General features: G+C 38.2%; 1 protein-coding gene across 5 annotated transcripts in view; it reads left to right on the forward strand.

Moving 5' to 3' along the window:
- EML6 (EMAP like 6) overlaps positions 1 to 25741 on the forward strand; it is a 118812-nt gene that overhangs the window by 22545 nt on the left and 70526 nt on the right. For all 5 annotated transcript variants that reach the window (XM_074817073.1, XM_074817071.1, XM_074817072.1 and 2 more), the window contains exons 2-4: positions 16199 to 16358; positions 22122 to 22220; positions 24304 to 24372. In XM_074817073.1, coding sequence (XP_074673174.1) covers positions 16199 to 16358; positions 22122 to 22220; positions 24304 to 24372 — 328 coding nt within the window. The remainder of the gene's footprint in view (positions 1 to 16198; positions 16359 to 22121; positions 22221 to 24303; positions 24373 to 25741) is intronic.

Raw genomic sequence — 25741 nt, forward strand, 5'->3', positions numbered from 1 at the left:
TCTAGCATTGCAGCCAAAGCCTGGTATATATGAAGTAAGACCGCTGTGTTGTATCCCCTTCTCCTTTAGGGAATTTCACTTTTATGAATGCAGTGCCAAATAATACATTTGGCCTGTTCCTTGAGAAGGTGCACTGGGCACTCTCATCCTGCTCTTTGACTTGTTCTGGTAAAGTATGACTGTCCACATGACGTAAGAATTGACGAACTTGAACTGTCATTAAGGTAGACAGCTTGAGCCTCTTTGAACTTTATCTATCATTTCTATTGCTTTTAGAAATGTTAATTTATGATGCCTGCCTTTGTAGGACAGAGGCATTTGGGAGAAGTAGATTCTGCCGTCATCTGCTGCAGAAAGGCTGGTGAATCTTGGGGGCAGAGCAGAGACAAGGGGTGTCTGATGCACCTGCATCTTGTCTTTTAGACAGGACCCAGGGTACGTGCCAGGGGCTTTCTTAGATACAGACTGTATACTAGCTTGTGTCTGCACAGCCTTTGTGTTGGATAGTCATTATTATGCAGATATATATAGTGCCTTAATATGCTTGCAAACAATTACCACAAAGATTAAAGGAAGTTTGTTTATTCTTCCTAAATATCATTAAAATACTATGTTGGTATTAACTCCTGATTTTTTAATTATAATCTCAAAAATAAGATTTTTATATCATAGAAATCGAAAAAGTAATTTCATTTTCTAGTCCTGATGAACTACAGTTTCTCATCTGAAAACACTACTCATGCCCACATTAGCCTGAAAAAATACTTCTTTAGAGCTTATACAGTCTTCTCTGACATTCCAAAAGGCAAAAGCAAACAAAGATGGTACTTTGGCTTCTGTAATTAGTATTAACATTTATATTTGAAGCTGCTTCTTTCTTTTACTTAGTTAGGCAGTGGGTTGATGGAAGAATATAACCGACTTTCTAATGGACTTTCTAACTCCTCAGGCAGTTTGCTTTTGTATGAACCACTGTGCTAGGGTGAACTTGATGTACTAAGGAACTAATAAAGCCATTTATTTTTTTTCTCCTTGATTTTATTCTTTTTTATCTTTTTTTTTTTTTAAGAAAAGCATCAAAAGTACTTATATAACATGGCAGTAAATGACTTAGAGGAAATAATAATATTGCAGGAAAATACTAAGGGTTAAAAAGAAATTAAAAGTGGAACAATTAAAACATTTTATCATTTCTTGAGTGACTGTACAAAGTTTATTTGGATCTTAAGCATCATAGAATTATTCTAATGCATAAAAATGATCAGTGAACCAGGAAAGACATAAAAAATTGAAAATAAACCTTTTCCTGATTATAATTTCTATGTACAGTTAAGTTCTAAGAATGACCAGTTAATTTCTGTCTTCCACCAGATATAGGTGAAACTTGTTTATTCACATAGTTTGGGGGGTTTACGCTTCCATGGCAAAGGGTAATATTTTCATAGTCTTGATTTCTGTAAAGATAAACTCAACAGTATTTGCATGTGTTGAGCAAAGGAAGCTTTTTAAGGGCTTTCAATGTCTTTATCTAGTCCTTACAGTGGTTTTAGTGGTTTTAATAGGAAATGTAGGTGTGTCAGTGGAATGTCAATGCTAGGTTGCTTTTAGTTAGCCAGTATCCTAAAATATAACTGTTACAAAAACTTGGCAGAATCTGGCTCTTAAATAAATTTGGAGAAATCACAGTTTATTGGAATTCTTTGCGTTATGGTTCTCAAACTGGCAAAGGCCACGGGTTATATGGCCTGGATGTAGTCACCATTTACCTACACTTTGTGAAGAAATAACTTTAGATTTCCTGTCACAGATCTATTTGGTATCTGCCCTTGTTTGTAGTGGATATATTCATATGCACTGCCCTCAGGAGGAAAGGGTGCTTCCTTTATTTAATTGTGATGAAGAGGGAGGCAGTAAGCTAACCGTACATGTGTTTTGTTACCTTTTACATAGGCTTTTACAGTCCTTTAACCTTCCCAGTGCCTCCATGTGAGTAACAGCTAGAAGGAGGTGAGATAAAGCCTTTGCTAGTCAGCTTCCATCTAGTTGGTAACAGTAATGTGGGGCTGGAGAAATTTTGAGTTCACTTCCAATTTCTGAGAAGAAATGGACCTTGATAGTCCCACAGGTTTCTGTTGCTACTGGCTTCAAGAACTCTTAATGTCTTTAGACATTTTTACCAGCCTGTTCCCAGTTCCTGCATCTAGGGTAATAGTCAGAGGTGAAGCAGTTGTAGCTGAAGTCCTGATGCCTGCGTCCAGGATCTTCAGAGGATTCCACGAGCAAATAGGTATGTCTTGATAGTGATTTTCTAAGGCACGAGAGTTGGCCATAATTAGACGTATTTTCACAACTGGAGCAAAATACATATCATCCTTCAGCTTGAGCAACTGAGTTTTGAAACATTTTAAATAGCTGCAGGCAGTGCTATGAGCCAGATTTCCATTAAAATTGTGTCTTTTGATTAATAAGGATTTTATTTCAGTATAAGGCTTCAAAATGAGCTTCCTTTTCCTAGACATCTGAAATCCTCCACTTGGCCAACCAATCACCTTAACTACATGAGATGTTTAGTGTAATGCCTGTCTCTTAGACACTAGAGATTCCACTAGAAAAAAGACTGTAGAATGAAATCTGTGATATCAAATTGATGTGGACTTGAATTGTAGCTTGATAAAAAACAGCTCTGTCTTGTGAGGATATTGTGTTGTCTACCCCCAGTTAAGCACAAGTTTCTCAGATGAGTCTTTTACCTCTCCTTAACCTGCTGCACTTGAAAAAACAGAACTCAGAAGTTGCAAATAGAAGTGGGCGGTTAAAATACCTGCACCTGAGCTTGCCAGGGTTGTCAATTTGCAACAAATGTGGATCAGCTGGGAGAGGGAGAGGACGATAGTTGTGGGTTAGATGTAGAATTGAGTTGTGAAGCTGGACTCACAGCAGCTGGTCAGGAGACTCGGTAAGCACTTACGTTGCTTATTTATGCTTTTCCAAACAAAAAAACAACTTTAAAATGTATTTGTTTCATTTGATAAAAAAATTTTAAAATAATTTCTCAAATATTTTAATATTTTTTCCATTAAAAGGCAGACCTTTCCCTACCTAGTTGTTCAAATTTAGCATGGTTAATTGGTAGTCAGAAGCAATGTTCTACTGAATTTAAAAACAGCCGTAGTTGCAATGACTGACAAAGCCTGTGGTAGACAGGAGAGAAGGCTAAAAGGTAAGCAGTGGAAAATTCTGATCTGCATTAACTTCTAAGTGTGTTTCTCTGGTGTTTTACTGCTTATCTTTCTGGATTTTATGCACAGAGTAGTGATATGTTACTGGTGAACCCGTCTGCTGGTTGTACTGTGATGGTGCATAACTTCATTATCAGAAGTATAGAAAAGTATGGTGAGACCAAGGCTTTGTTTTTAATCCTTAATGACTTTCGATTTTGGTGTTAAAAAATTATACTTAGCTGCTTTTTGTTTAATAATAGGTTGTTGTTGGGTGACATGCCTTCCCTATATGGCAGCTAGAATAGACACTGGGAAACTAGATATGTTCTTTTATGTAAGAAGCTATACAAGTAGGTGATGCGGGATGGGCTCTAGTAGCATTGTGTCACGTTAATTGGTAACTGAGGCACAGAATCTTTGTCTAATCTAGCCCATACAAAAAAGATACTTGTCTTCAGGTTGTGTCAGACTATATGAAGCAAGCCAACATCTGTCATATTTATTTTTAGTAAGTGCACTTCTTGAAAAATAAAATAATTTAGTGGATTATTGTATAGAAACTTTTCTGGTTTTAATTGCTAGAAAAAGGGAAAATGGATTTATACTACATAATTTTTAAAGCAATCTTTGAATTTTTAGGAGTAGTGTTTATATTTATGTTGTACACAATTAGTTGTTGAAACAGAGTTTCAGAAGTCTGACAAGAGTGCTTATAAAACCGATATTCATGACCTTGCCACTGACGCACTGTAACTTGAAATTTAGAGTACAGACCTGTTTGAATGCTAAATACGACATCTGTATGCTCTGCAATGTTTTCTGCTGCAGTGTAATCTTTGTTGTTATTCACTTCGGCACACCAAACAGGGAGCAGGATTTCTATACAATCATACAAGAATTGCTTTCCTATTTCTGCTATTTTTTCAACTTCTATAATACAGGGAAAGATAGTTTCTCTGAGAACCAAAGAGAACATGAGCTTTCAACTGATGATGAGAAAATAGCATTAACAATTCTGTCCTCTTTGCAGTTCTTAACAGAGCAATGTGTCTCAGTTTAAGTGAAGTAGAAATAAAACTCATAATTAAAAGAGTATAGCTTATCTCAGACACTTAACCATGCTGACTTAGAAGTTTGATTAAATTTTATTGCTTCCTAGCAGAAGTCCTAAAACTGGACTATATCTGTGTACGTAGCCAACACGCTGGTGTTACATGTCTTCTACTACAGCATGGTTAACAAATATTAACTGCTTGTTGCAGCAATTGGCTGGTATAGATACTTCCAATTCCTGTGTACTGTGCAAGATTCTGCCCTTCATTATACCTCGAGGTGTTACCATAAATTTGGTCTCAAAAGAACCCTCTAAGATTTAGTTTGAAATTTTAGAAGGCAGGCATCCTTTATTGCAGTGCTGGATGCAGGGGGGATCATTCCACCTAATGTGCATGCCAAAAGACAAAGGCACACTCATTATATACAATAAAAGAAATGAATATTCATATAATTTCTGAGAAGTCCACACCTATTTCTAGAGGATCTAATGCATATGTTAATACATTGTGCGAGGGTACTAAAATTTGGGGAAGGGTCTCTGAGGGTCTTCCATGGGGGTCTTTGGTGGTCCCTAGTGCTGTTGAAGAGGTGTCTGTTAGTGTCCTTTCCATGAACTCTGAGTCCTTTTTCATATAAGGCCTTGTCCTGGCTCATTGCTCTGTCTGTGAAGTTTCTCAGCTTTCTTATCTTTGGCTCCCACAGGTGTCTGTTGGTTTCTCTGCCCTCCCCAGGATGCACCCATCACAGTTGTAAAAATTACGTCTTTGGGTGTGTTCTTGTCTGAGACCCCTTACAGCAGTTAGCACCAACTGCTTGTAGGCATCGGAGGTCTGTTAGCTTATGGAGGTGTGACTGGACGCAGAACATGGACAGTTGTCATTCAGAAAGTACAAAAGTAAACTTAAATCTAATCCCTTCTCCACCACAGGAAAATTCTTTTATCTCCTTCAATGTGGTGTGGTGATCATCTGGTGTGCAATACCATATTTTTAAAAAGTAACAAAATTGCTGGGTTTGGCTTCACATGTCAGTGGGATAATGAGAAATGTCATCTGGCTGTATTCAAAGGAGAAAAAAGCATTCTTAGTAGCACTGAAAACTCCCTGTAGTCTAGGGCATCTAAAAGTTAATGTTTTTCTCCAGCCACATTTAGTAGTGCCACACTTGTAATTTCTGTAGACATCTGTGGACTTTCTGTGTAAAAAGAATCATCATCTGCTTCTGGCCGACCAAATGCAGCTTGCTGTGTGTTGGTTTGATGTATTATTGAATCAAGGTCTTGCTCTTCTCCACTTCTTTCCATTAAAGTGCTTAAACTCCAAATGTTGCGTGCCAGGATTACCATGAGAAGAATGCCGAAATAGGATGCAGCTGTAACATGGTGCATTCATTGCACTTGAAGTAAGAACAGATTTCCTAGGCTTGAAATCCTTATTTCTGCTAATCAGTTAAAGGCAAACCTATGCAAACAGTATTATTATGCCAGCATGAATTTTTTAACAAAAACCTATGAGTTTCGTCAGATCATACAACTTGTCATGTATGTGAATATACCTAGGGGTATTCAACAGGATGAGATGAAATCTCTTAAACTAAAAGTTAAAGTGGGAGTGATCCAGACAAGTTAGGACAGTGGCTGGGTATTTTTCCTTGTTCTCTATAATATTTCCTGTTTCTCCTTGACTGTTCTTCTCTGGGTTTCTTTGGTTATTTTTCTCATGCCTTCTATATTTTAGTCATTTTGTGGCTCCCTCTTGATTCCTCATTTTCTTAGCTATATCTGTTGTTTTTCCTGTTTCCAAGATTTTCTTACCATTTCCTCTCTCCTCTTTCTCAGATGTTTCTGCAAGTGTTTTGACTTGGATTGTGCCTTGAGTGATCTGCGTGGTTATGACTATATTCTCTGATATCTGGGAGATATACATGAAGTAGGGTAGATCCAGGAAATCCCCAAGCCCAATTGCTGATTCAGCCTCTGGAAAGAATACCTTCAGCTGCACTGTCAAGCATAGGGCCCATCTGCAGCCACACTAGTACAAGTGGACTGACATCGTCGTGCTGTGGGCAATTAATTAGTGCACAGATATTTGCTGTTCATTATGACCACCAATTTTCAGAGCTGTTGGCTTAATCTTTGCCTGAGTTATGATCGTATCTCTGCATTTGGGAGAAAAGGCACAGCTACATTCAGTTCATTTTTAGTTATTTCAGCCCTAGAGTGTGATGAAATCCGAAAAATAAACAGTTTGATTACTAGCAGCAATGCACAGTCTGTATCGTGACTGCACTTTGAATCTGGTATTTTGACAGAGTCAGACTGAAATAGGGTGAACACGGGAAATCGAGGAGGCTACAACATGTGACAGTGGCCGTGATTTCTTAACTTACAGATTTTATCAGATGTATAAATTGTATTTTCAGTCACAGTGTTCAGACTGGCCTTAAAAATCTTAATACCAGATGAAAATGAAAGTTTTGCTAGTTTCTGTTGAGCAATACCAAATTTACCGGAGGGTATAATTAGTTTTCAGTGTATTGAAATATCGTTGAGTTACTGTGATATCATTTATGGTGGTGTTTTTAATCTCAGCATCATAGACCAAGTATCTACTTGATGTTTTACTATGCATTTATTTCAAAACATTTTACGTTGTCTGTTTAAGTATCGTAAACATAGACTAGAATAGAGTAGGGGGCAAATATAATGCTCAACTAAGTATAGCTTTTTCCTCTTTCCTGACCCTCTGCTTTTAGTCTCCAATTCTAGTATGTTTTCCTTTACAACTGATTGATCCAGCTCCCTCTTACTGATTTTGTCAAATCACAATGCTTAAATCAAGAGGTTCCACGTGTATCTATCTGTTCTGGGTATTTACTTACATGTCTTTTGGCCAAAGTCTTTACAGTCTCATTACCTCATTACCTTTTTTATGGTTGCTATGATTTTCAGACTTGCATACTTAAAATTTTCAAGCAGGGCCAAGAATGAGGTCAAGCAGCAAGAGGTTACCCAGAAATCCCTCAAGTGTCTGAAAAGCCAATTCCCTCTCCTTTCTAATTTATAGTTTTGGTAGCTTCCTGTTCTGTTTCTACACCAAAAAAAAAAAATCACTAAGTTTTATTTCAGACCAGAAAAAGCACTACAGCTGTTTTGACTAAACTCCACACATCAACGCAACTTTATCCAGCTCATGTTTGTTTAGCAGCATCTCTGTACTTCTCTGAGCCTGGGCCAAGACCCTCTCTTTCCAGTATATCTTTAGGTCTTTTCCTGAAAAAATAGTCATACCATGCTACCAATGAGAAGTTCCAGAAATTTCATAGTTGTGTCATTTTGGGGGTTATAGTCAGACATTGCAGCATGTTGCAGTCATCATCATGAATGCAAATATAATTAGACTCAGATGGAAACTCTGTGCATGCATGTGAAAGCTGAAGGGGAAAACTGGTATATGGTAATTTAATTTCAGAATTACGCGGTCGGGTCTGTTTGGTGTGGTGAGGCTAATAAGAAATACTGTATATTTTTCCGTGATCACTTGTTGCTTAAAAAACATAATTCATGAGGATATCAACAGTTGATTATACTTACCTTTCAATGTCATTAAATGGGCTTTGGATAAAATGTCCTGGGACTTCTTTTCATTGACAGAAGCTCAGAGTTGCAAAATATTCATGAGATAGATATTAATAAATATACATGAGAAAATTAGGGACCTGTGTGACCTTTGTGTTACTGCAGCCACGTGTGAGGAGGAACCACAGTGCTGTAGGATTGTGCTGCAGTGCTGTTCTCTTTTACTGAATTTGCCAATTTTTTCTCTGTCTACAGATGCATATGAGTGTAAATCAGAGCTGGCCATGATTAAAGTGCAGAAGGTTTTAGCTCAAAACATTACATTCTAAGAGGTTTTTTCTCTTGCTTCTTTCGCTTCTGTTATTGGGGAAATTTTAATCACTTGATCAAAAGCAATTTAGTCTCTAAGTCTGGCCTGGCTCTGCGAGAGCTCTGTAGCTCCGTGGTGCAACCATGAATTCCATGTTCTGCTACATTGCTTATGCAGCCTTATGGGCCTGATCTGTCAAGACTTCTAATAAGCACTGAGCTGCTGAACAAACTTTATTGAGACGTGGTGGAATAACTCCATAGGCTTGAATAACAAGCACCGGCCCAGGGAGCAGCTCAGCAGTAATTTCCGAAGGACAAAGAGGAGTAGTTTTAGAGTGGCAGGAATGGTTATAACTTTGCATGCTTCTGGCACCATCCTACCCCTCTGTGAGTTCTGGAAAATAGTCAGAAATAAACTTCTTGTCAAAATGCCCCTTGCATTCCCAGGACACTTTTAAGTATACCTTAGCCTAACAACAGTTATTAATGTGTGTGCTTCAAAGACCTTTATTAAGCCCAGCTGAGCTGCTCATGCACTTCATAAATAATTAAACTTAGGCTCGGTTTGTGGCCAAGACCAGTTAGGAGTGCCAAGCCTAGCACAGTGATTTTCAATCACAGTCTGCATTGACTTCATTCAGAACTGTAGGTGTTTACTTCCTCTGACAAGCAGATGGTAGCTGTCTGAGACAGGCCACCAAATTCAGAAATTGCTGCTGAGAAAGTTAGCCTGCAACGACTTGTTCTAGGTAGGAAGCCAGTGCAGAACGATGAATAAGTGCTAGAACCTCTAGCTGTATCATTCCTCTTCCTACACAGGGAATATGGTGGGGAAAAGCAAGCAGTAGAACAGTTCGTAAGACCTAGAAAATGCCTTATTTGCTAGATGATCTTAAAAACATATTTCTGTACACATGTGCTGTTCTGTGTTACATATAAGCAAGATATTACCATAGAAAAATCAAGCCACTAAGTTAAAATTTTGTCAGTGGTGTTTCCATGAACATTTATATTCTTATTTTTTCAGGACGAGTATGTTCTGTACTTGAGTTGTCTGCAACAAGTGTGTGGCAATATTTTGTATATTTAGAAGTGTTACTACAGCTATGTGTTCACGTGTGTAAAAAGTAATTCAGTTGTATGAGTGCGTGCATTCATTGCATGATGCATGCACATATATGCACGCACAGAGTCTGCATGTCTCGGAGCTACCAGATCCTTGTTGCTTCTGTTCTCCCAGCGAGACTTGTTCCACAGGCCTGCAGCGCGCTCCCATAGCCTCCGTCACCTGTGCTGTGGTACGTGCCAGGTAAAATCGGGGTGTGTCATCTGCCTGCCTGCTCCTTGCCACACGTGGGGGATCACAGGCGTGCGCTGGAAGAGCAGAAGGTTGGGAGCTGTGTATGTGCATGAGTAGCAATCCCCTTCATTATTAAGGTACTGATTTTCCTCAAATTGTAGTTGTAGTGCTTGTGTTTCAGAAGTAATCTGGGAGGAGATTGTATGTAGGATAAACCTGTCAAATTCCTGGAGTCTTCTCAACTCCTCTCCAGTTTCACAGCAGGATCTTGTGGGGTTTGTGCAGGTTGCTTTGTTCTTACCTTGTTCCACTTCCCTTTTCCTAGCTCCCCTTTCCTTTCTGTTGTTCCCTGTTGCTCCTGCAGGCCCCCACATTTACTTCCGTTTAACTACTGGTCTTTATTCCGTTGCTTCTTTTAATTAGGCTTGGTTATGCTCTGTGTTGTGTTCAGAAATAGGGACCAGGCTGCATCTTGCTTTATTTTGCTGATAATACTGTGTGTGCAGCGAGTTATAGTCTTCCCTTTTGACCCCACAGCTGAGGAAACTCATTTTGTTCCATCAAATGAGGAAATCCTGAAAGTGTGTTGGTGTTCTTCACTGACATGTGAAGACAGCTCTGTCCTTAGCACTGTGTGAGCAGTAAAATGTAGCTGAAAAGCTCCCTGGTCTTCAGACATGCCTGCTGGCCTGTCAGGATCTTGAAAGCATCACTTCTTCCCGCCCTGAGAACTAACAGTGTGGAGCAGAAGGAGGCAACCAAGAAGAAAATACCTACTGGCACATAATGGCCTATTTTGGGGCAGGCTTGGAGCTTCTTGGAAATTTTTTTTCTTGGAGATATTTTTTGCTACAAAGTCTGAAGAAAAAAATGTAGTTGTGTTATTTATCTGTCCGTCATTCAAGCAGAGCACAGTCAGTGCCCTGAGTACTTCACAATAAGTTTGACCTAAATTCTGAGGAAAGACCTGCTATGTTCTCTGTTCTGCTAAGCTGTAGGGTTTGTAACGGATTCTGGGCAAGAAAGCACCAATTCTTTCACTTATTTCTGAAGACAATTAATCATACACAGACAGTATCTGCATTGCTATGGAATTTGCTTTTAAACTTACATCGCATTTCTCCCAATATCTTCATTATCATTGTATAGCTTTGTGTTACGTAAAACTGCATAATTCTGCAAAGGTTTCTCTAAACATGAACGTTATTCAAAGTTTAAAACCGGATGGGTTTGAAGTAGAGAATAATTTATCAGTGTCTAACTATCTGGAGTTATTTTAGAATAGCATCAAATTTGCGTGCTGCTTTAAGGTGCAAAACAGCCCTAGCACTGAGGATGAGTTGCGTTGTCAGGAGATGGATGACAAGTCCATCTAACACTGTGATTTTTTTCAATCACAGTCTGCATTGACTTAATTCAGAACTGTAGGTGTTTACTTCCTCTTTCAAAAAGCGATTCTTGTTTGTCAGGTGGGACGTCCTGGAAACTAGTTTTAGCTTGTATGAAAACTGTATTTGCTTGATTCACGTTAATCAGATAATAGTTAATAGGATGGTTATGAAAAGATTCAATTTAATATGACTTTCATATATAGAAAACATACCTTGAAAAATTATGCACTCAAAAGTATAAAAGCAAATGTTCAGCCTTTGGCAGCTGCAGTGAAAAAGTGTTTTGACAACCTGATAAATAGGATAACATGGTGATATATTTAAAAGACCTAGAACCTAGAATAGTGAGTTTCAAACTTCTGTGTCTTATCTGATACACCCATTCAAGATGGCCATGAACTTGTCAGTTCTGGATGTATGTATTAAAGGTAACAGGAGTTGCTTTCTTTTTGCAGCATCAAGGAGCAATTACCTAATGCAAGTAAACTGCTGTGAGCCAAAATACATTTTTAGTTTAATTACTTCAGACTTTCTTTATTTGGAATTGCAGTAAAGCCTGGTTTGGAAGGGGCCTCCGGAGATTGAGTCCAACTTTCTCTTGCGAGCACAGCCTTAGATTAGGTTATCCAGGGTCCTGTCAAGGCAAGTAAGTCTTGAATCCTTTCCAACGAGGGGGCTTTTCTAGGCAACCTATCCCGATCTTCTGTGGTGAAGAATGTTTTTCTTGTATCCAGACAGAATTGCCCATGAAGCAACTTGTGTGTCTTGCCTTTTGTCCTCGTATGTGCATCCTTGTGAAGGGAGTGAGTGCCTCCACGTCCCCTATAACTGCTTTTGATGTTCTGGAAGACTGTCATTAAACCCACATGGAGCCTTCTCTTTTCTCCTCTCGTCCTCAACCATCATCAGTTCCCACACCCCTTTTTTGTTCTTCCCAGTCTCTATTCTTTCTAGCATCTGTAATTCTCTGTTTCTTGGACTATGTGCTTTATGAAGAAAAAAAAGGGTTTTATCCACAGTTTGGGAAGAATTGGGAAGATACAGAAATTACAATTTAACATTCAGTTAAACAATTTAATATTCAATTCAACTACTTGAAGTAGTTTCCATTCCATATCTAAACTTTTCTTCTTAGTTCTGTCTGAGTTTTAAACTTTAGATCTGTATTGTATGTATATAAGTGTATGGAACCTGTTGCAGAAAAACAAAAAAAATACGGTATAGACAAGAAACAAATACTTTCAGTCCCCTGAAATTCTAATGTGAAAATCTCGGAGCAGGATATTATTGCAACAGAAATTGCGGAGGTAGTAAGAGTTTACCATCTGGCAAGGCCCCCAGACCAGATGGATCCACTAATGACTTTCATAAAGTATTTCACCAGACCCTGCCAGAGCACATGACTGGCATCTTTAATTATCCTAAATTAACAGGGTTCCAGCCTTGGATGCTAGATTCAGAGTTGTTGATCTTGGAGGGGAAGGAAAAGGAAATGTTCCCTGAAATCTCTTCTTCCTAATAGACCTTTTTATTAATAAAGTGTAATGTTAAAATATTACCTCAAGTTTATTGGTTCATGTTAAATGGATTGTTTCCTTAGAAGAAGTGCCTATTGAGGCACTGTCATTAAAGGCATTCTTTGCAAACACATCAGAGTGGTTTTGGAATTCACAGTTAGCTTTATGCATCCACAAAGCATTCAGCTGCTCAGCAGAGCAGACTGCCAGGAATCCCCTTGTTTTCTTTGCCTTTCCTGGGAGGAAGGGAACGTGCACTTCCAAAGCGGTTGATCTCTGCCTCTCACCCTGCATGTGCATCTGCTCCCGTTACTGTTCCTGCAGAGGGAAGGTCGAGTCGTGTGGGGAAGGGACTGCCACTACCAGCAAGCAGTGCCAGCAGCAGCTGCTGCTACTTTTACCCTTTCCATTTTCACCCCTACTCTTTAGCAAGAGAGTGTCCACTTGCTTTTCCCACAAACCTGGAAAGCAGGGAGAAATTTTCTTGGGAAATTTCTTCTGCCCACACACTTGGGTCTTGTGGGACTGCACCCTGGTCCGTGAGGGCACTGCACGTGCTGCCTTGGCTGCCCTCGGTCCCCTGCTCATCCCTCCTCATGGAGCAACCCTGCTCTCACTGCTCGTTGACAGTAAAGCCTTTGCCAGTATAGTTTGTATGGTGCATTTATGGGAAAAGCATGGGAATTACGTGAATTACTTCTAAGAGAAATGCTCATGATTTTAACATAAGAGTCTGGATTTTATTTTTTCCACTTTATTTTTGTTCTTGTTATTAGGTACTGGAAGTGTTAGGTATTCTCAGTACTGAGAATAGGTCTGCACACGTACATCCACTGGTTAGACTGTTCAGACTCTGGTGGATGAGCAGAGCAAGGGAGTACGGGCTGAGGGAGGTCAAGGTGTGTGGTAGGAAGTGTGGGAGTGAAGCAAGTGACTTGCTCAGAGATGCTGTCTTCAGCGGTCCAGCCGCTCGCTTCAGTCGCACAGCTCTGACGTGCACTAGTGCAGCTCGGGTGGCACCTGCAGCCCTGTTGCCTGAGACCTGCGGAGAATCCTCTGGTTGTGTAATAAAGACTTGAGTGTTTCTAGATGTTCTTCCTGTTGGAAGGAATGGGAAGTAGTTGCCAAATAATACTGTTCTACACCATCAATCGCTGTTGTTTGAATGCCTAATCTCTTCTAATCATATTTTTGTGTTGCACTGATTATCACAGTATTTCGGTATTTTCCAGTGGTGCCGATAGTGATGTGGTGTCGTTAAAAGGGATTTAGATATCGAATAGGATGTTCACATTGAAAGATTGAAGAAATGTACCTAACAGTTCAAAACACAAGCAATGAGGTTTATATTCATTTTAAAAGGCAGAGAAAAGCACAGAGCCTGTGCCAGCAGGAAACCTTACAACCTGAAGACAGGAAGTGACCCATACACCAGAGGTATTGGATAGTTGTGCATACAATTTTTATATTTTAAATCACAGCAAACATGTAAATCATATATACAAGTATCAAACAATTACCAAGATTTGTTCATGAAATTGGGCTCCCATTTCCTTGCTCTGTAACCCACTGTTCCGTCTGACAAAAATAAACGCTTGGTTACCTAACAGCCAGACTGAACGTAGGCAGTTGGAGTGCATTGTAAAGGCTGTGAGCGGGAGATGAATGTCCTTAGCGGTTCTCAGAAATTAGAGTACTTATTTAGGTGCCAAAATGTATATTACTTCCTAATTTTAGTTCCCCCACTAGTTGACTTCATGCGTCAAAAAGGATAAAACAAATAACAGAGATGTTCAGTACAGACGTATTTATGTTGTGGGAAATGTGTTCTTGTTCTTAACCTTATATCCAGGAATGGAAATACAAAATGTAGAATAGGAAGTTCTAGTATGTGAAAACCAAACTGTACAGAGCAGTGGTAGTTGTAATTAAGCTGCAGTTCTGTTCTAGCAGTGAGATGGATTAGCCTAATTAATCTTTTCCATCTGGTTTTTATCATTGAAGAAAAGTATTCTAACTTAATTATAGGTATAAAAGCTTAAGTATGGTGGAGTCATCCTTTATTCCCCTTATAGGTTTAGAATTGAGGTGAACTAGTTGACACACAGTATAATGTAGAATCCAGGCCTATGAAGGAAAGGAGCAATGAGCAATTGCTGGAGCAGATAAAACAGTTTTACTGGGCATTGTGCTAAAATTGTTGGTTTTACATGAATTGTTCTTTAACATGAAGAAAATGAATACATAGGTTTGTGAAACTTCCTTAAGCTTTTTTTTTTTGTGATTTCTTCTTAATAATTAGTATTATCCACTCCTGGGATAGAAGGATACTCAGCTTTCTGAAGCCATCTGTTGGATGTCAGGTTATTAATACGATATTTTTCCTTAATCTGTCTGTAGCTCACATACTCGAACATTGTTCAAATTTGTCTCCTGGATAACAGTGTAAAACTGTCTTTGTAGTCACATTACTTTAGGAAGGGTTTTTTTTATTATTAGTATCCTCAAGCTAGATTTTCAAACTAGATCCTTTGTTTTTTGTCAAAGAGAAGACCTCAAAGGCTGAAGGGTAGCTTGGCAAGAGCTAAGAATAATTGCAAAGAGCAGCTTCTGATAGTGTGTCACTCCTGATAGCCTGCATTCCTCTTGTTACCATGGGGTGAAGTTTGCTCAGTGATGGCCTTTTGTCTTTTGTGCTACAATGAAAATCTGTTATCTGTGATGAGGAAAATATTTTTTTTTTTTAAATGATGCTACTGCTTGGTTCCAGAAAATCTTTGACATCTAAGAAAAAATGCTCCCAACACAACAAAATGGAAGTAAATATTAGTGTTCACACTTAGGCAGGGGTGAGAGATAAGGATACTGCGGGCTGCCTGGTGCAGATTTCCATATCTTAAGCATTGTGAACAGAAATACAGTTTGATTCTGCTAACAGAGCCTGCATTAGAGTGCAGCTTGCAGTAACGTATCTCTCTACAAATACTACAGAGAATAAAAAATTTGAGTGTTTAATATGTTTAATAAAAGTTTAAGAAAGAGTTGGTCAAAGCAAGTCCTCTGAAGGGTGGTGGAGTTAATCACCGAAAACCAGGAAGCGTTTTGAAACATTGGCACCTTTCTTGGATTTAAGTAGTAGAAATACAGCTTGATGTGACTGTTTTTCTGCAAAGTACTGTTTCTAATGGGCTGTTAGAGAAAATGAGGTACACTAATAAATACACAGTAAATTCTACCTCTCCTTAGGCAGCAGTAACTAAAAGTAGATCTTAAAATACATACGTCATTGTTCTTCAGATATGAGACAGAATTTATTTCTCTGTCTCTTCTGAGGTTGCTATCTTTAAACATGTAAAGATGAGAGGATTTCTTGCATGTATTTTTTATAGTGAAAAATATCCATTATTCACTCACTGGTCCATATTTCAGAATATTTGACATTATGTGTAAAAGAGGAATAAATTGTAGAAAATCATCCACTGACTTTATAAAGCTATGAAAGAGTAAAAGTCTATGTGTTCATTCAGCTTATCAATCAAAAGTATTATAAATTTCTCTGGTTATGTTTTCCTTAAATTTTGTAGTTAAAACATTATTACATGATAAATTGTATTCTGCACTAGCTATGTTGGTCTCAGTAAAACATTTTAAGTAAATAATGGGATAGACTGAGTTTTGAAGACAGTAGATATGATTGTTCCAATAAATCAAAAGGAGCTGAAGTTTTTGAGAAATAAAAAAAAAGTTATTTTTTAATTTTTACGTTTTATACTATTTTACTGATTCAGAAAGTGTATTATAACTTCGACTGTGTTCTATTTCAGCCTTGCAGTTCACCCGGATAAAACTTTAGTAGCTACAGGGCAGGTTGGGAAGGACCCTTTCATTTGCATCTGGGACTCCTACCGGGTACAGACTGTGTCTGTTCTTAAGGATGCACATACACATGGAGTTGCCTGCTTAGCTTTTGATTCAGATGGCCAGGTTTGTATATCTTCTCTCTTTGTGTTTTGAATTTAGTTTGGTTTCTGATCCTGCCCATTAAAGCATTTTTTGTTTAGGTAGCTGTGTGGCTGTAGTACTGAAACTCCTATTACAATTAAATTTTTAATGCCAGGACTGCAAATACAGCTCTTTCAAAGATGTTTTTGAGATAAAAATGACAACCTATCACGCAAATTGAGTAGAGGCATTGGGTGTTGGACAAATATCCATGGAAGAAATGTCCCTCTGTGGCTCAAACATAATAGCTTCACCACATACTTGTCACCTGCTGTTCAAAGAGATCAGTTCCTGGCAAAGTCCCCACAATCCTGCAGCTTTTTTGGCAGAGGAGCTCCAGTAATCGTACTGCTAGGAGAGTCTCGTTGTCTGGGGTGCACAGTCAATTTAATTGAGTAACGAGGTTAGGACACAGAGTCTGTGGCTTTGTACAATGTGATCAGATTATATGAGATCTTGAGACAAAATTTAAAATGTAAGTAAATGGTGGGCTATTCACAGCTAAGCACAATGATTTATTCCCCCCCCCACCCCCCAAAGCAAACTAATAAAAGCATACAGTTGTAAATGAAGCAGGACGAAAACCTACAATTTGCACAAACCTGAGAAATATTTCACGTTCATGAGTTCATACATATCCATGCAATTTTGTCATTATTGATATCCAGATGACTTTTCTGGTGTAACACTGGGGTCATGCTTTACTAAAGTGCTTTTAGGAGTGCATAGATTAGCTGATAGCTGGATTCCTGCACAGATGGTTATTGGGTTTGTATTTGCTTGTGTACCTCAGAATTGCATCCCCATAGGGCAGAACTGCCTTTAGATGGTTTTCTTAGGATCGTGTACTAGATGGTTAGCTGTCTGTTGAGAAGTGCTTTCCTATCATACGCACAGCTACTCTTGCACTGACTACACAGTGCTTTTATTACTCTTTTTGAGATCAGAACTGGCCATACAACGCATAAAACAGTCGGGTGAAGCGAAAGTACTTTTAATTCTGCATTATCTTGTGTATCTTCAGTTTAAAGATTAGTCTGACATGAGGGACACAACATGAGCGATTGCCTTTAACATGTTTAAGAAGCATCAGGTAACTTGAATTACTAAACAGCACTATGGATTATATTTCCCCGTTAAAAATTGGAACTAACTTTCTATTTTAAGCCTAGTTTTCAACGATCTTCTTCCAGTTTTTTTGAAGTAAAGCAATTTCCTCTGAAATCTCCTGTGCCAATTCTAATTAAAGAAAAAGGTGTTCCTGGGAATTCTGGAAGAATGAGAAAACCCTCAAATCAACAGAACAAAATTTCTAACGCTGTAATATTTTTTAAGATAATGTTAATTCAGAAATATCTGTTATTAAATTTTAACTTCATAATACTGGTGGATAAGTACTTTTTTTTTTTCAAACTGATTTATGCACCTAATGGGAATAGACACACCAAAGAGCCCAATAAATATGAGTTAAATGTGGAGTCTCTTCTGAAAACCCAGCTGGGTGCCTTGCTGTAATTAAAAACTGAACTGGCTGCTGTGTTGACCTTGCAGAACAGTAACGTTCTGTTCTGGAAGTGCTGGAGAAGTTGCAGTTTATTCTGGAAATAAAAATTTACACAGAACGCTTTTATATCTGGAGAAAGACCCGTGCTGGAAAACATAAATATGGAAAATGTATCTTGGCTTTTTGCTGCTCTTTCTGGTTTTGCAGAAGAAGCTGCTGTGCTGAGCCAAAATTAAAGGGCCTGGTGGAAAGGCTTGAGTGCTTGGAATTCAGAGCTGCTAGCAGTTGCAGTTTATTCAGTCAGCACACCCAAGGGAACTGGCATCTTTGTGATAGGACAGAACAGACTTTGCATACATTGCTTGCACCTTTCCTTCTAATGCCTACTTTACATTCTTTTATATTGAAGGTCTATTAATATCCAAGAAAGATTTGTATTTTAGCCCCAAACCAGAAATAAATCCAACAATCACTTGAGGTATCGATGCAATGAAACAGGTATTCTTTTCTCTGCTCTGTCAGCTGTCGACTTTCTAATAAAAGTAGGCTGAGGAAAAGCCCAGATAATTCTGCTTCTCTACCTGAGCTGGATCCCCATAAAGTCAGCTTGGCTGCTGGTTCGAGGGTCGCTGCTGTGTTGACTGCTGCACAGCTCTGGTGTGTGAATTTAGCATGGGTCTCGAAATAGTGACACGGCACATCTGTATTTTAGCCGAGTTAATTAGCTCTTCTTGTACCACAAACTCTGGGGTGTCTGCTTCAGGCCTTCCAGTGAGTTAGTTCTGAAATATTATTCCCTGCTGGACTTGAGCTGACACTGTGTGGAGACAGCTTGGTTGTCTCTGCCATGCTTCCCTGGCATAACTTGCCACAAACTGGGTAATGGAGAGTGAACAGCATTTGTTATCTTTTGTAACATATGGAGAAGATCAATATGCAGCCTAAATCAGGGGACAGCTTCTATGCTTCCTTTATGTTATGTACCTTCAGAACAGTTCTAAATTTGGAGACAAATATATTTTGATTAAATTTCCTATTTTGTACATTACCTGTAATTAATACTGTAGTTTAAAAGTGCTGATGGGAGCTGAATATCTTGCAGAACTGTTGCAATTTAAAAATACATATTTTAGTTTGGGCTTTTTCTGTGCGACCAGGAAATGACATTTGGTGGGAGGGAAGCTGCACTTTGTTCAAATGTTTAATGAAGAGTTCTCAGTTTGCCTATAATTAAAAATGTGTTTTGTTGAATCAGGAATTAACTGCAGTTTCTCCTTAGAAGTACTAACATCTGCCCTTCACAGAATTACCTACAAAGCTGATGTCTTTTGTATTGAAGCATTTCACCAGTACTATACAGTTCAATTTCTGTTCTATTTTAAATAAACCCTTTTTGTGTGCTTTCTAAAGATTTTTTTTTTTTTTTTAAATGGAGTGAGGAGGGCACTGCCATAATACATACATACATACATTTCTAAATTTGGCATATAGACAGCAGTAGGCTTCTTTAGCCAGATCTTCTAAATTTGTGCAGATTTAAAAATAATTGTTTAATTATGTGCATAAATGACTTGGCAGATATTTTCTTCTGGTAGTTCTTTGAATTCTCCAAACAGAATTCTGTCAAATTCTCTTCCAGAAGGAGGACTAAAAGTGTAAGTGTTTCAACCAAAAAGGAAATTCAGCATTTATCACTTTTCTGCTAGCAAGAGACCTTCCTCAGTAGACCTATGTTAAAAGAAAATATTAAATATTTCTTAATTTCCCCTAGTACTTTCACTGTCCGTCTACCCCACTAGCAGTAATTTCCTGAGGGATAGTTATAGTTCAGGTCTGATGAGGTTCACATCATAAATCTAAGATACTGTAAGTACTGCCATGGTTTCCATGGTGAAGAGAAGAGTATAAAAGAGGTGAGAAAAAGTTGGAATTGGTGAAGCTTCCCTGAAAAATATCTTGTGTGTTTTGATCAGTACATCCAAACCCCTGGGTTTGTAGATTGCTCAAGGGCAAATGAAACTTATTTTTTCTACAATAAAAGTCCTTTCTCAAAATATTTTTATCTTGGTAACTGGGAGGAGATTCTTTCTTACATTTGATTTTCTTTTTCCTTCATTACCATATGCCTAATAATCAAGCATGTTGTCCTAGGTTAAGTGCAGATATTCAATACACATCTGAGATAGAACTCCAAATTTTTTCTATCACATCTAGCAATAGAAGCCCATTTCAAAGCCTCTCATATGGAGAGTTGTCGTGGTTTAACCCCAACTGACAACTAAGCACCACGCAGGCACTTGCTCGCTTCTCCCCCCGCCCCTTGTGGGATGGGGAGGAGAATCGGAAAGGAAGAAAAAAAGTAAAACTTGTGCGTTGAGATAAGAACAGTTTAATAATTGAAATAAAATACAATAGTAATAGTAATGAAAAGTAAGATAACAAAAAGAGAGTGAAATAAAACCCAAGACAGAGAAGTGATGCGCAGTGCAATAATGCATGTTGTCAACTCCTGTGAAACCAGTTTAAAAAGAGGTATTTCACTGCTCTAAAACAAAGGGACTGTAACTATTAAGAAGACAGTGAAGGGTGCATGTGTGCCTACTGCATTCCAACCAGAGGCTTATGCCCGTGGCTCTCTCGAGGAGGATGTACACCGTTTTTATAAGTGGCATGAAAAGGCACGGAGTACTTCAAATTATTTTGCACCAGAATGAAAACTGGAGCCTTCTGTTTCTTTGTGAATAATGATTTTTTTTCTCTCAGTTGTGCAGTAGTTGATAGTCTTACTGCAATTAGTATTTTTTTCAATACAGCATTTGTTTTCTTTGCTGGCTCAGTCCTTTTCTATTATCATAGTGATCTCCAGACTTTAAACAATTTGCTTATTGAAAATTTGAGCCAGAAATTAGTGGTCGTTGAGTTGAAGGAAATTCCACTGAAGAGATTCAGTTTGCAAATAATCTTCTTGAAGCAAATCTTTAAGGAAGAGATCTGGTCTATGTCCTTGCTGAAACATATCTCCATTTGGACCAGATGGTTCATCTACTGACCTTTGTCTCTGAGGCAAAAAGAAAGGTTTTATTTATTGCATGTTCTTGAAGTGCAGACTTTCCTCTAACAGAGCAAAATGCTTAGGGGCTTCAGTTGGACTGTTAATTCCTTCTGATAAGAAGTTATTGGGACAATGAGAAGAACAAGGGGTGGGCAGTATGGACGCAACAGATAAGGCTGTTCTTAAGAAGTCACGTTACTGAGCTATAAGATGGTTTCTGATGAAAACAGTCTCTCATCTTCCCATGATGCGAGTTACTCAGGCACGTTCCTTTTACCAATCTATGTTGGACATAGCATTACACATCCATTATATATCCCCACCCCATCCATTATATATCCCCATCCAGTTGCAGTACATTTGGCACCAGCATAGTCTTCGCACTGGTCCAGATCAGGACACCCACTCCTGCCATCTCTGGTCTGCAGTCAAAGGTCTCTCACCTCATAAGAAACTCTGACAGCAATCACTTACAGTTGGGTGTACTTAGCGCAGTGGTTGGAAGGGAGGTGAACCTACAACCTCCACAGCAACTGCTGATCTTCTGGATATGTTGCAGATGTATGCCATCTACCTTTTCCCCTCCAGATGTTCCCTCCCATTTTATTTTGTTTTTTTCTTTCTTGAATTATTGAGATTGAAAAAATTAAAATTATTAGTTATTTTAATTGGTGGTTAATCATTTTAATTAACAATTTTAGTTATTGGTGATTAATAATTTTAGATGTTTTAAGTGGTAATTTGATATGTTAAACTATGTAAAAGGCAATTATTAAAAATATATCCAATTCTGATTCTAAAGCTCAACAAAATGAGCAGAATGACCAAAATTGTATTTGGAAATAGTGAGAGTTTTTCTTTCCTATTCACTTTCATTATCAGATTAATAAATCAAAATGCTAGGATGGTGTGCACCTGAAACAAGCACCTCAAATATTTCATGATAAGAATTGTACTTGAGACATTGGTAACCTCAAATTTACGGCCTGCCTGTTTAGAAAAGATTAGACGTGTCAGTGGTTTCTCCAGCGAGTGAGTAAGTGTGAATATCCTGATGGTGCCTTTGCACTGTAGTCCAAATACAAGTCACATACGGGAATATCAATTTGTACATGTGATAATCTGAATTACAGTAAAGTGATTTTTGAGTTGATTTTCTATTGACTGGATTACTATTGTTTTTCCTTAGCGTTTAGCTTCAGTGGGACTGGATGCCAAAAATACAGTGTGTATTTGGGACTGGAAGAGAGGAAAACTACTGGCAACAGCTACAGGCCATTCAGACAGGGTAATTGTATGAAGGATTTACCGAATTTTGTCTGGCAGTTGCAAAAGTGTTTTAAACATAATTTTTGTTTATATTAGGCTAATGCGAAGATAGTTTTGATCGTTCTACCTGGCTTTTAAAATACTGAACAAAGTGTTTATTTCTTCTCGTTCTGCCAGACAGAGCACAAAGCACTGTGTTACTGAATGAGGCACATGATGGATTCTTGAGCTGTCTAGTGAGCCCAGGGAGGATATACTTTGTAACTGCACCTTGATTAGGATGATTTATAGCTCTTTATATGAGATGCGAAATGCTAGCTCAGTGGACAAAGATCATGTTCTTTCTGAGTACGGCAAGGAGACAGTTTATCCTGAGGGAAAGTTTAATTATCTCCATTTTAGTTTTGCTTAAGACAGTTACCTGTAGAAACACAATTAGGATAAGTATTCCTTCTATATCTATTAACTGCAAGTAAAAGATCATAACTTCAATAAATATGAGAACTGAACAGGCTTGAGTTTAGAATATTATTCAGGTTTAGGAAATGTTTGAACAGGTTTAGCAAAATGCCTCCCCAACATATATGAGCACAAGGATGTATATGTTAAAATAAATATAGAACACATTCTCTTAGCCATATTATGATATTATAACATGTTAGAATGTTACAGTATTGAGGTACTATAATGTTTTACTACACATGATGGAGCACTTATATGTGCAAAGCAGCAGACTAAACCCTTCTTTACAGTTTCCGTGTACATACAGTCTATCTGCATCTTACGTGTCACCTGAATAGATCTGGTAGTTCATTTTTAATTACAATGTTCACAACACAACAGAATCTTAGTCCTTATTCGAATTTCTCTTTCAGAACTGATTCACTTCCCAGTTACATCAGCGGAAGTTTTGCTACTGACCTCAGTAGGTACAAGATCAGGTTCTGAATTAGCAGAAGACTCCAGGACAGGCAAGAAGTGCTAAGATCTTGGTCCCAGTAGACTTTCACAACCAGAAAAAGGAGATTTTGCACTGAAGAGGCAGTGGGAAAGAATGCATATCTAACTAGGCCACAAATTCTGATGACTTAGTGTGCAGGAGTCATTAAGCATTTCCAAAAGTGAAATATCTTGTGTGTTCAAACAACATTTAAATAAAATACTGTTTGGAACTACTGCAAATCCTGATGTTTATAAAGACGACATATATTTTGTAGAGAGGCAGTGCTTCCTTATGTATAAAATTAATTATGTGTAATATGTTCCTGTAAGTTGATTGAAATTCTCTTGTGATTTATACTTAACAACTGAAGAGCTAAAAGCAGCAAAAAATCCCATTGTCTTTCTCTACAGACACACATTTCCTAAAGTAACTGATGATTGTGTTAACCTCATTGGTTTTCAGCTTGGACATTGAAAAGCTGAATGCCAAAGATAAAAAGTCTAAAAATGGTATACTGTTGAAAATCTGGGCCAAAATACGAACTTGCTGTTTCTAAACTTTATATGGCATTTGTCAGTTGGCATAATCCCATAGTCATAGAATACACTGCAAATTTGTTCTGGTAAAGTATATAGGATCTGATACTTCATTTTTTTGATGCATACTGTTATAAATGTAACATTAATCAAAATGAAGAATTCAGTTTTAACTCTGTAGATTAGGTCAGATGAATGATATTTACCCATTTTGTCACTGGGGTCTTTTGGTAATCAGATTGAATAGACACTGTACCTTTTACCTAAAATAATGAAAATAATAAATGCACCAATCTTTCATTCCTAAGCTTGAGGAACATTAGCTTAGACCATAAGTCCCATTTTATTTGAGATATTGTTTATTCAATAGCATCAATAACAAGCTGGAATAGATTGGTAGCGTGAAGGCAGGAATGAGGTGTGTTGACAGAACTGCGTGAGGAAACCTGCATATTTGCCTTAATCTTTGTTTACAGAGATTTCCAGATTTACCTAAACAGCGTTCTTTCACTTTTAGTAGTATGTTGCAACAGAAATGATGCCTAAAAATTGGTAAAAGCAACCTGAGCCTAGATGCAATTACTGTATAATTTAAAATATCGGCTTACTGTATTTCTTAACAGATATTCGATATTTCCTGGGATCAATATCAACCAAATAGAATCGTCAGCTGTGGAGTAAAACACATAAAGGTAAATAGATTTTATTGTTTACTTGTTAAAAAGTAATTAAATGTCACGAAAGAAATACGTCCTGTTATATGATGAGGGCTTTAAATATAAGACAGCTTATATTTTTCTCTTGGTGAACATTTTAGCACAACTTTTTATTTGAAGCCAATTTAGACATTCGACAGGGACTGAGGTGCAGATCTGCTTAACAAGCAAGGTGGGAAGATCATTTGGTGTCATTTTCATCATTATATACTTGTAATTTTGGGGCTCTCTGCCCTCTCCGTTCCACCTAAATTGTCTCTAAATTGCCTCAGCCTTTAGTGATTTCTCTGATCAAGCATCGCAAAGGGTCTCTGAACGGGTACAGGAGGAACTAAGTTATAAGTGTGAACTGGATGAACTGCAGTTTGTCCTGTCATGCTCCCAGCATTTGTAGGAGTACCACAGAGAAGGTATGCAAGACCTGCAGAGATGAACAGATGAAAACTCCAGGGTCCCACTATTTTCTCCCTTTAATTCACCTTTTCTGGAGGTGATGTAAATACGAACCTAGATATATACTTTAAGTTTAGGATAACACATTCTTGTGCCTGTGAAAAGCTTAGAAAGAAATCCTTCTGTTTGCCAATATTTCCTGCAGGTTTCTATTTTTCTTCTGTATCATCAAAAGCATTCCTAACAGATGGCAATTATTTCACATGACTGGGGTGGGAAGAGCTTTAACTAGAAGTTTAGGAAACCAGTTAATATGTCTAGTTCTGGTTACTGAGAAGCTTGTGCCCTTAAAACCACCACTGCCTTCAAACTGTGGGTGGTTTTGGCAGCACTGATACCATCTGTTGTATTCTGCAAGCTGTTTTCCAAAACCTGTTTTAATTTGGCACCTGTATTATGTTTAAAATGGCCATAATTACCCTGAACATGCATAATATCAGGCAAAGTAAATACATCTAGATAGAGGCATGCCAAAAAAAAAAAAGAGGTGTGGAGGGAAAATCATTAGCTATTCCCCTCCAGTGATGCTCAAACAACAGTCCTTCATTATAAGGCTGCGGGAATGTGATAACTACTTTAACTTGCAATGAAGGAAAAGAACAGCTCTAGAGTGCTTGTATCACTGTGAATATTGGGACTAATACTTGGGAATAGTGCCATTTATTCCTTTAGCATTTTGGTTCTATTGGCTCATTTGGCTGAGCAGATATTAGGAGCTATGGTAAAGCCTAGGGGCTAAGGGATCTCACACTGAGCTCAGGATCCTCCCTCCATCCATTTCCTAACAGTGCTACCTGCTCTCTTGCCCTTCTACAGCCAACCAGAAGTGAGAAGAGTACATGCTTTACTCCCAGGATGAAAGCCCTGGGGGAGGTATTCCCCCTGCCTTCTC

The sequence above is a fragment of the Strix aluco genome, chromosome 3 (genome assembly GCF_031877795.1).
Source record: "Strix aluco isolate bStrAlu1 chromosome 3, bStrAlu1.hap1, whole genome shotgun sequence".
Lineage (NCBI taxonomy): Eukaryota > Metazoa > Chordata > Aves > Strigiformes > Strigidae > Strix > Strix aluco.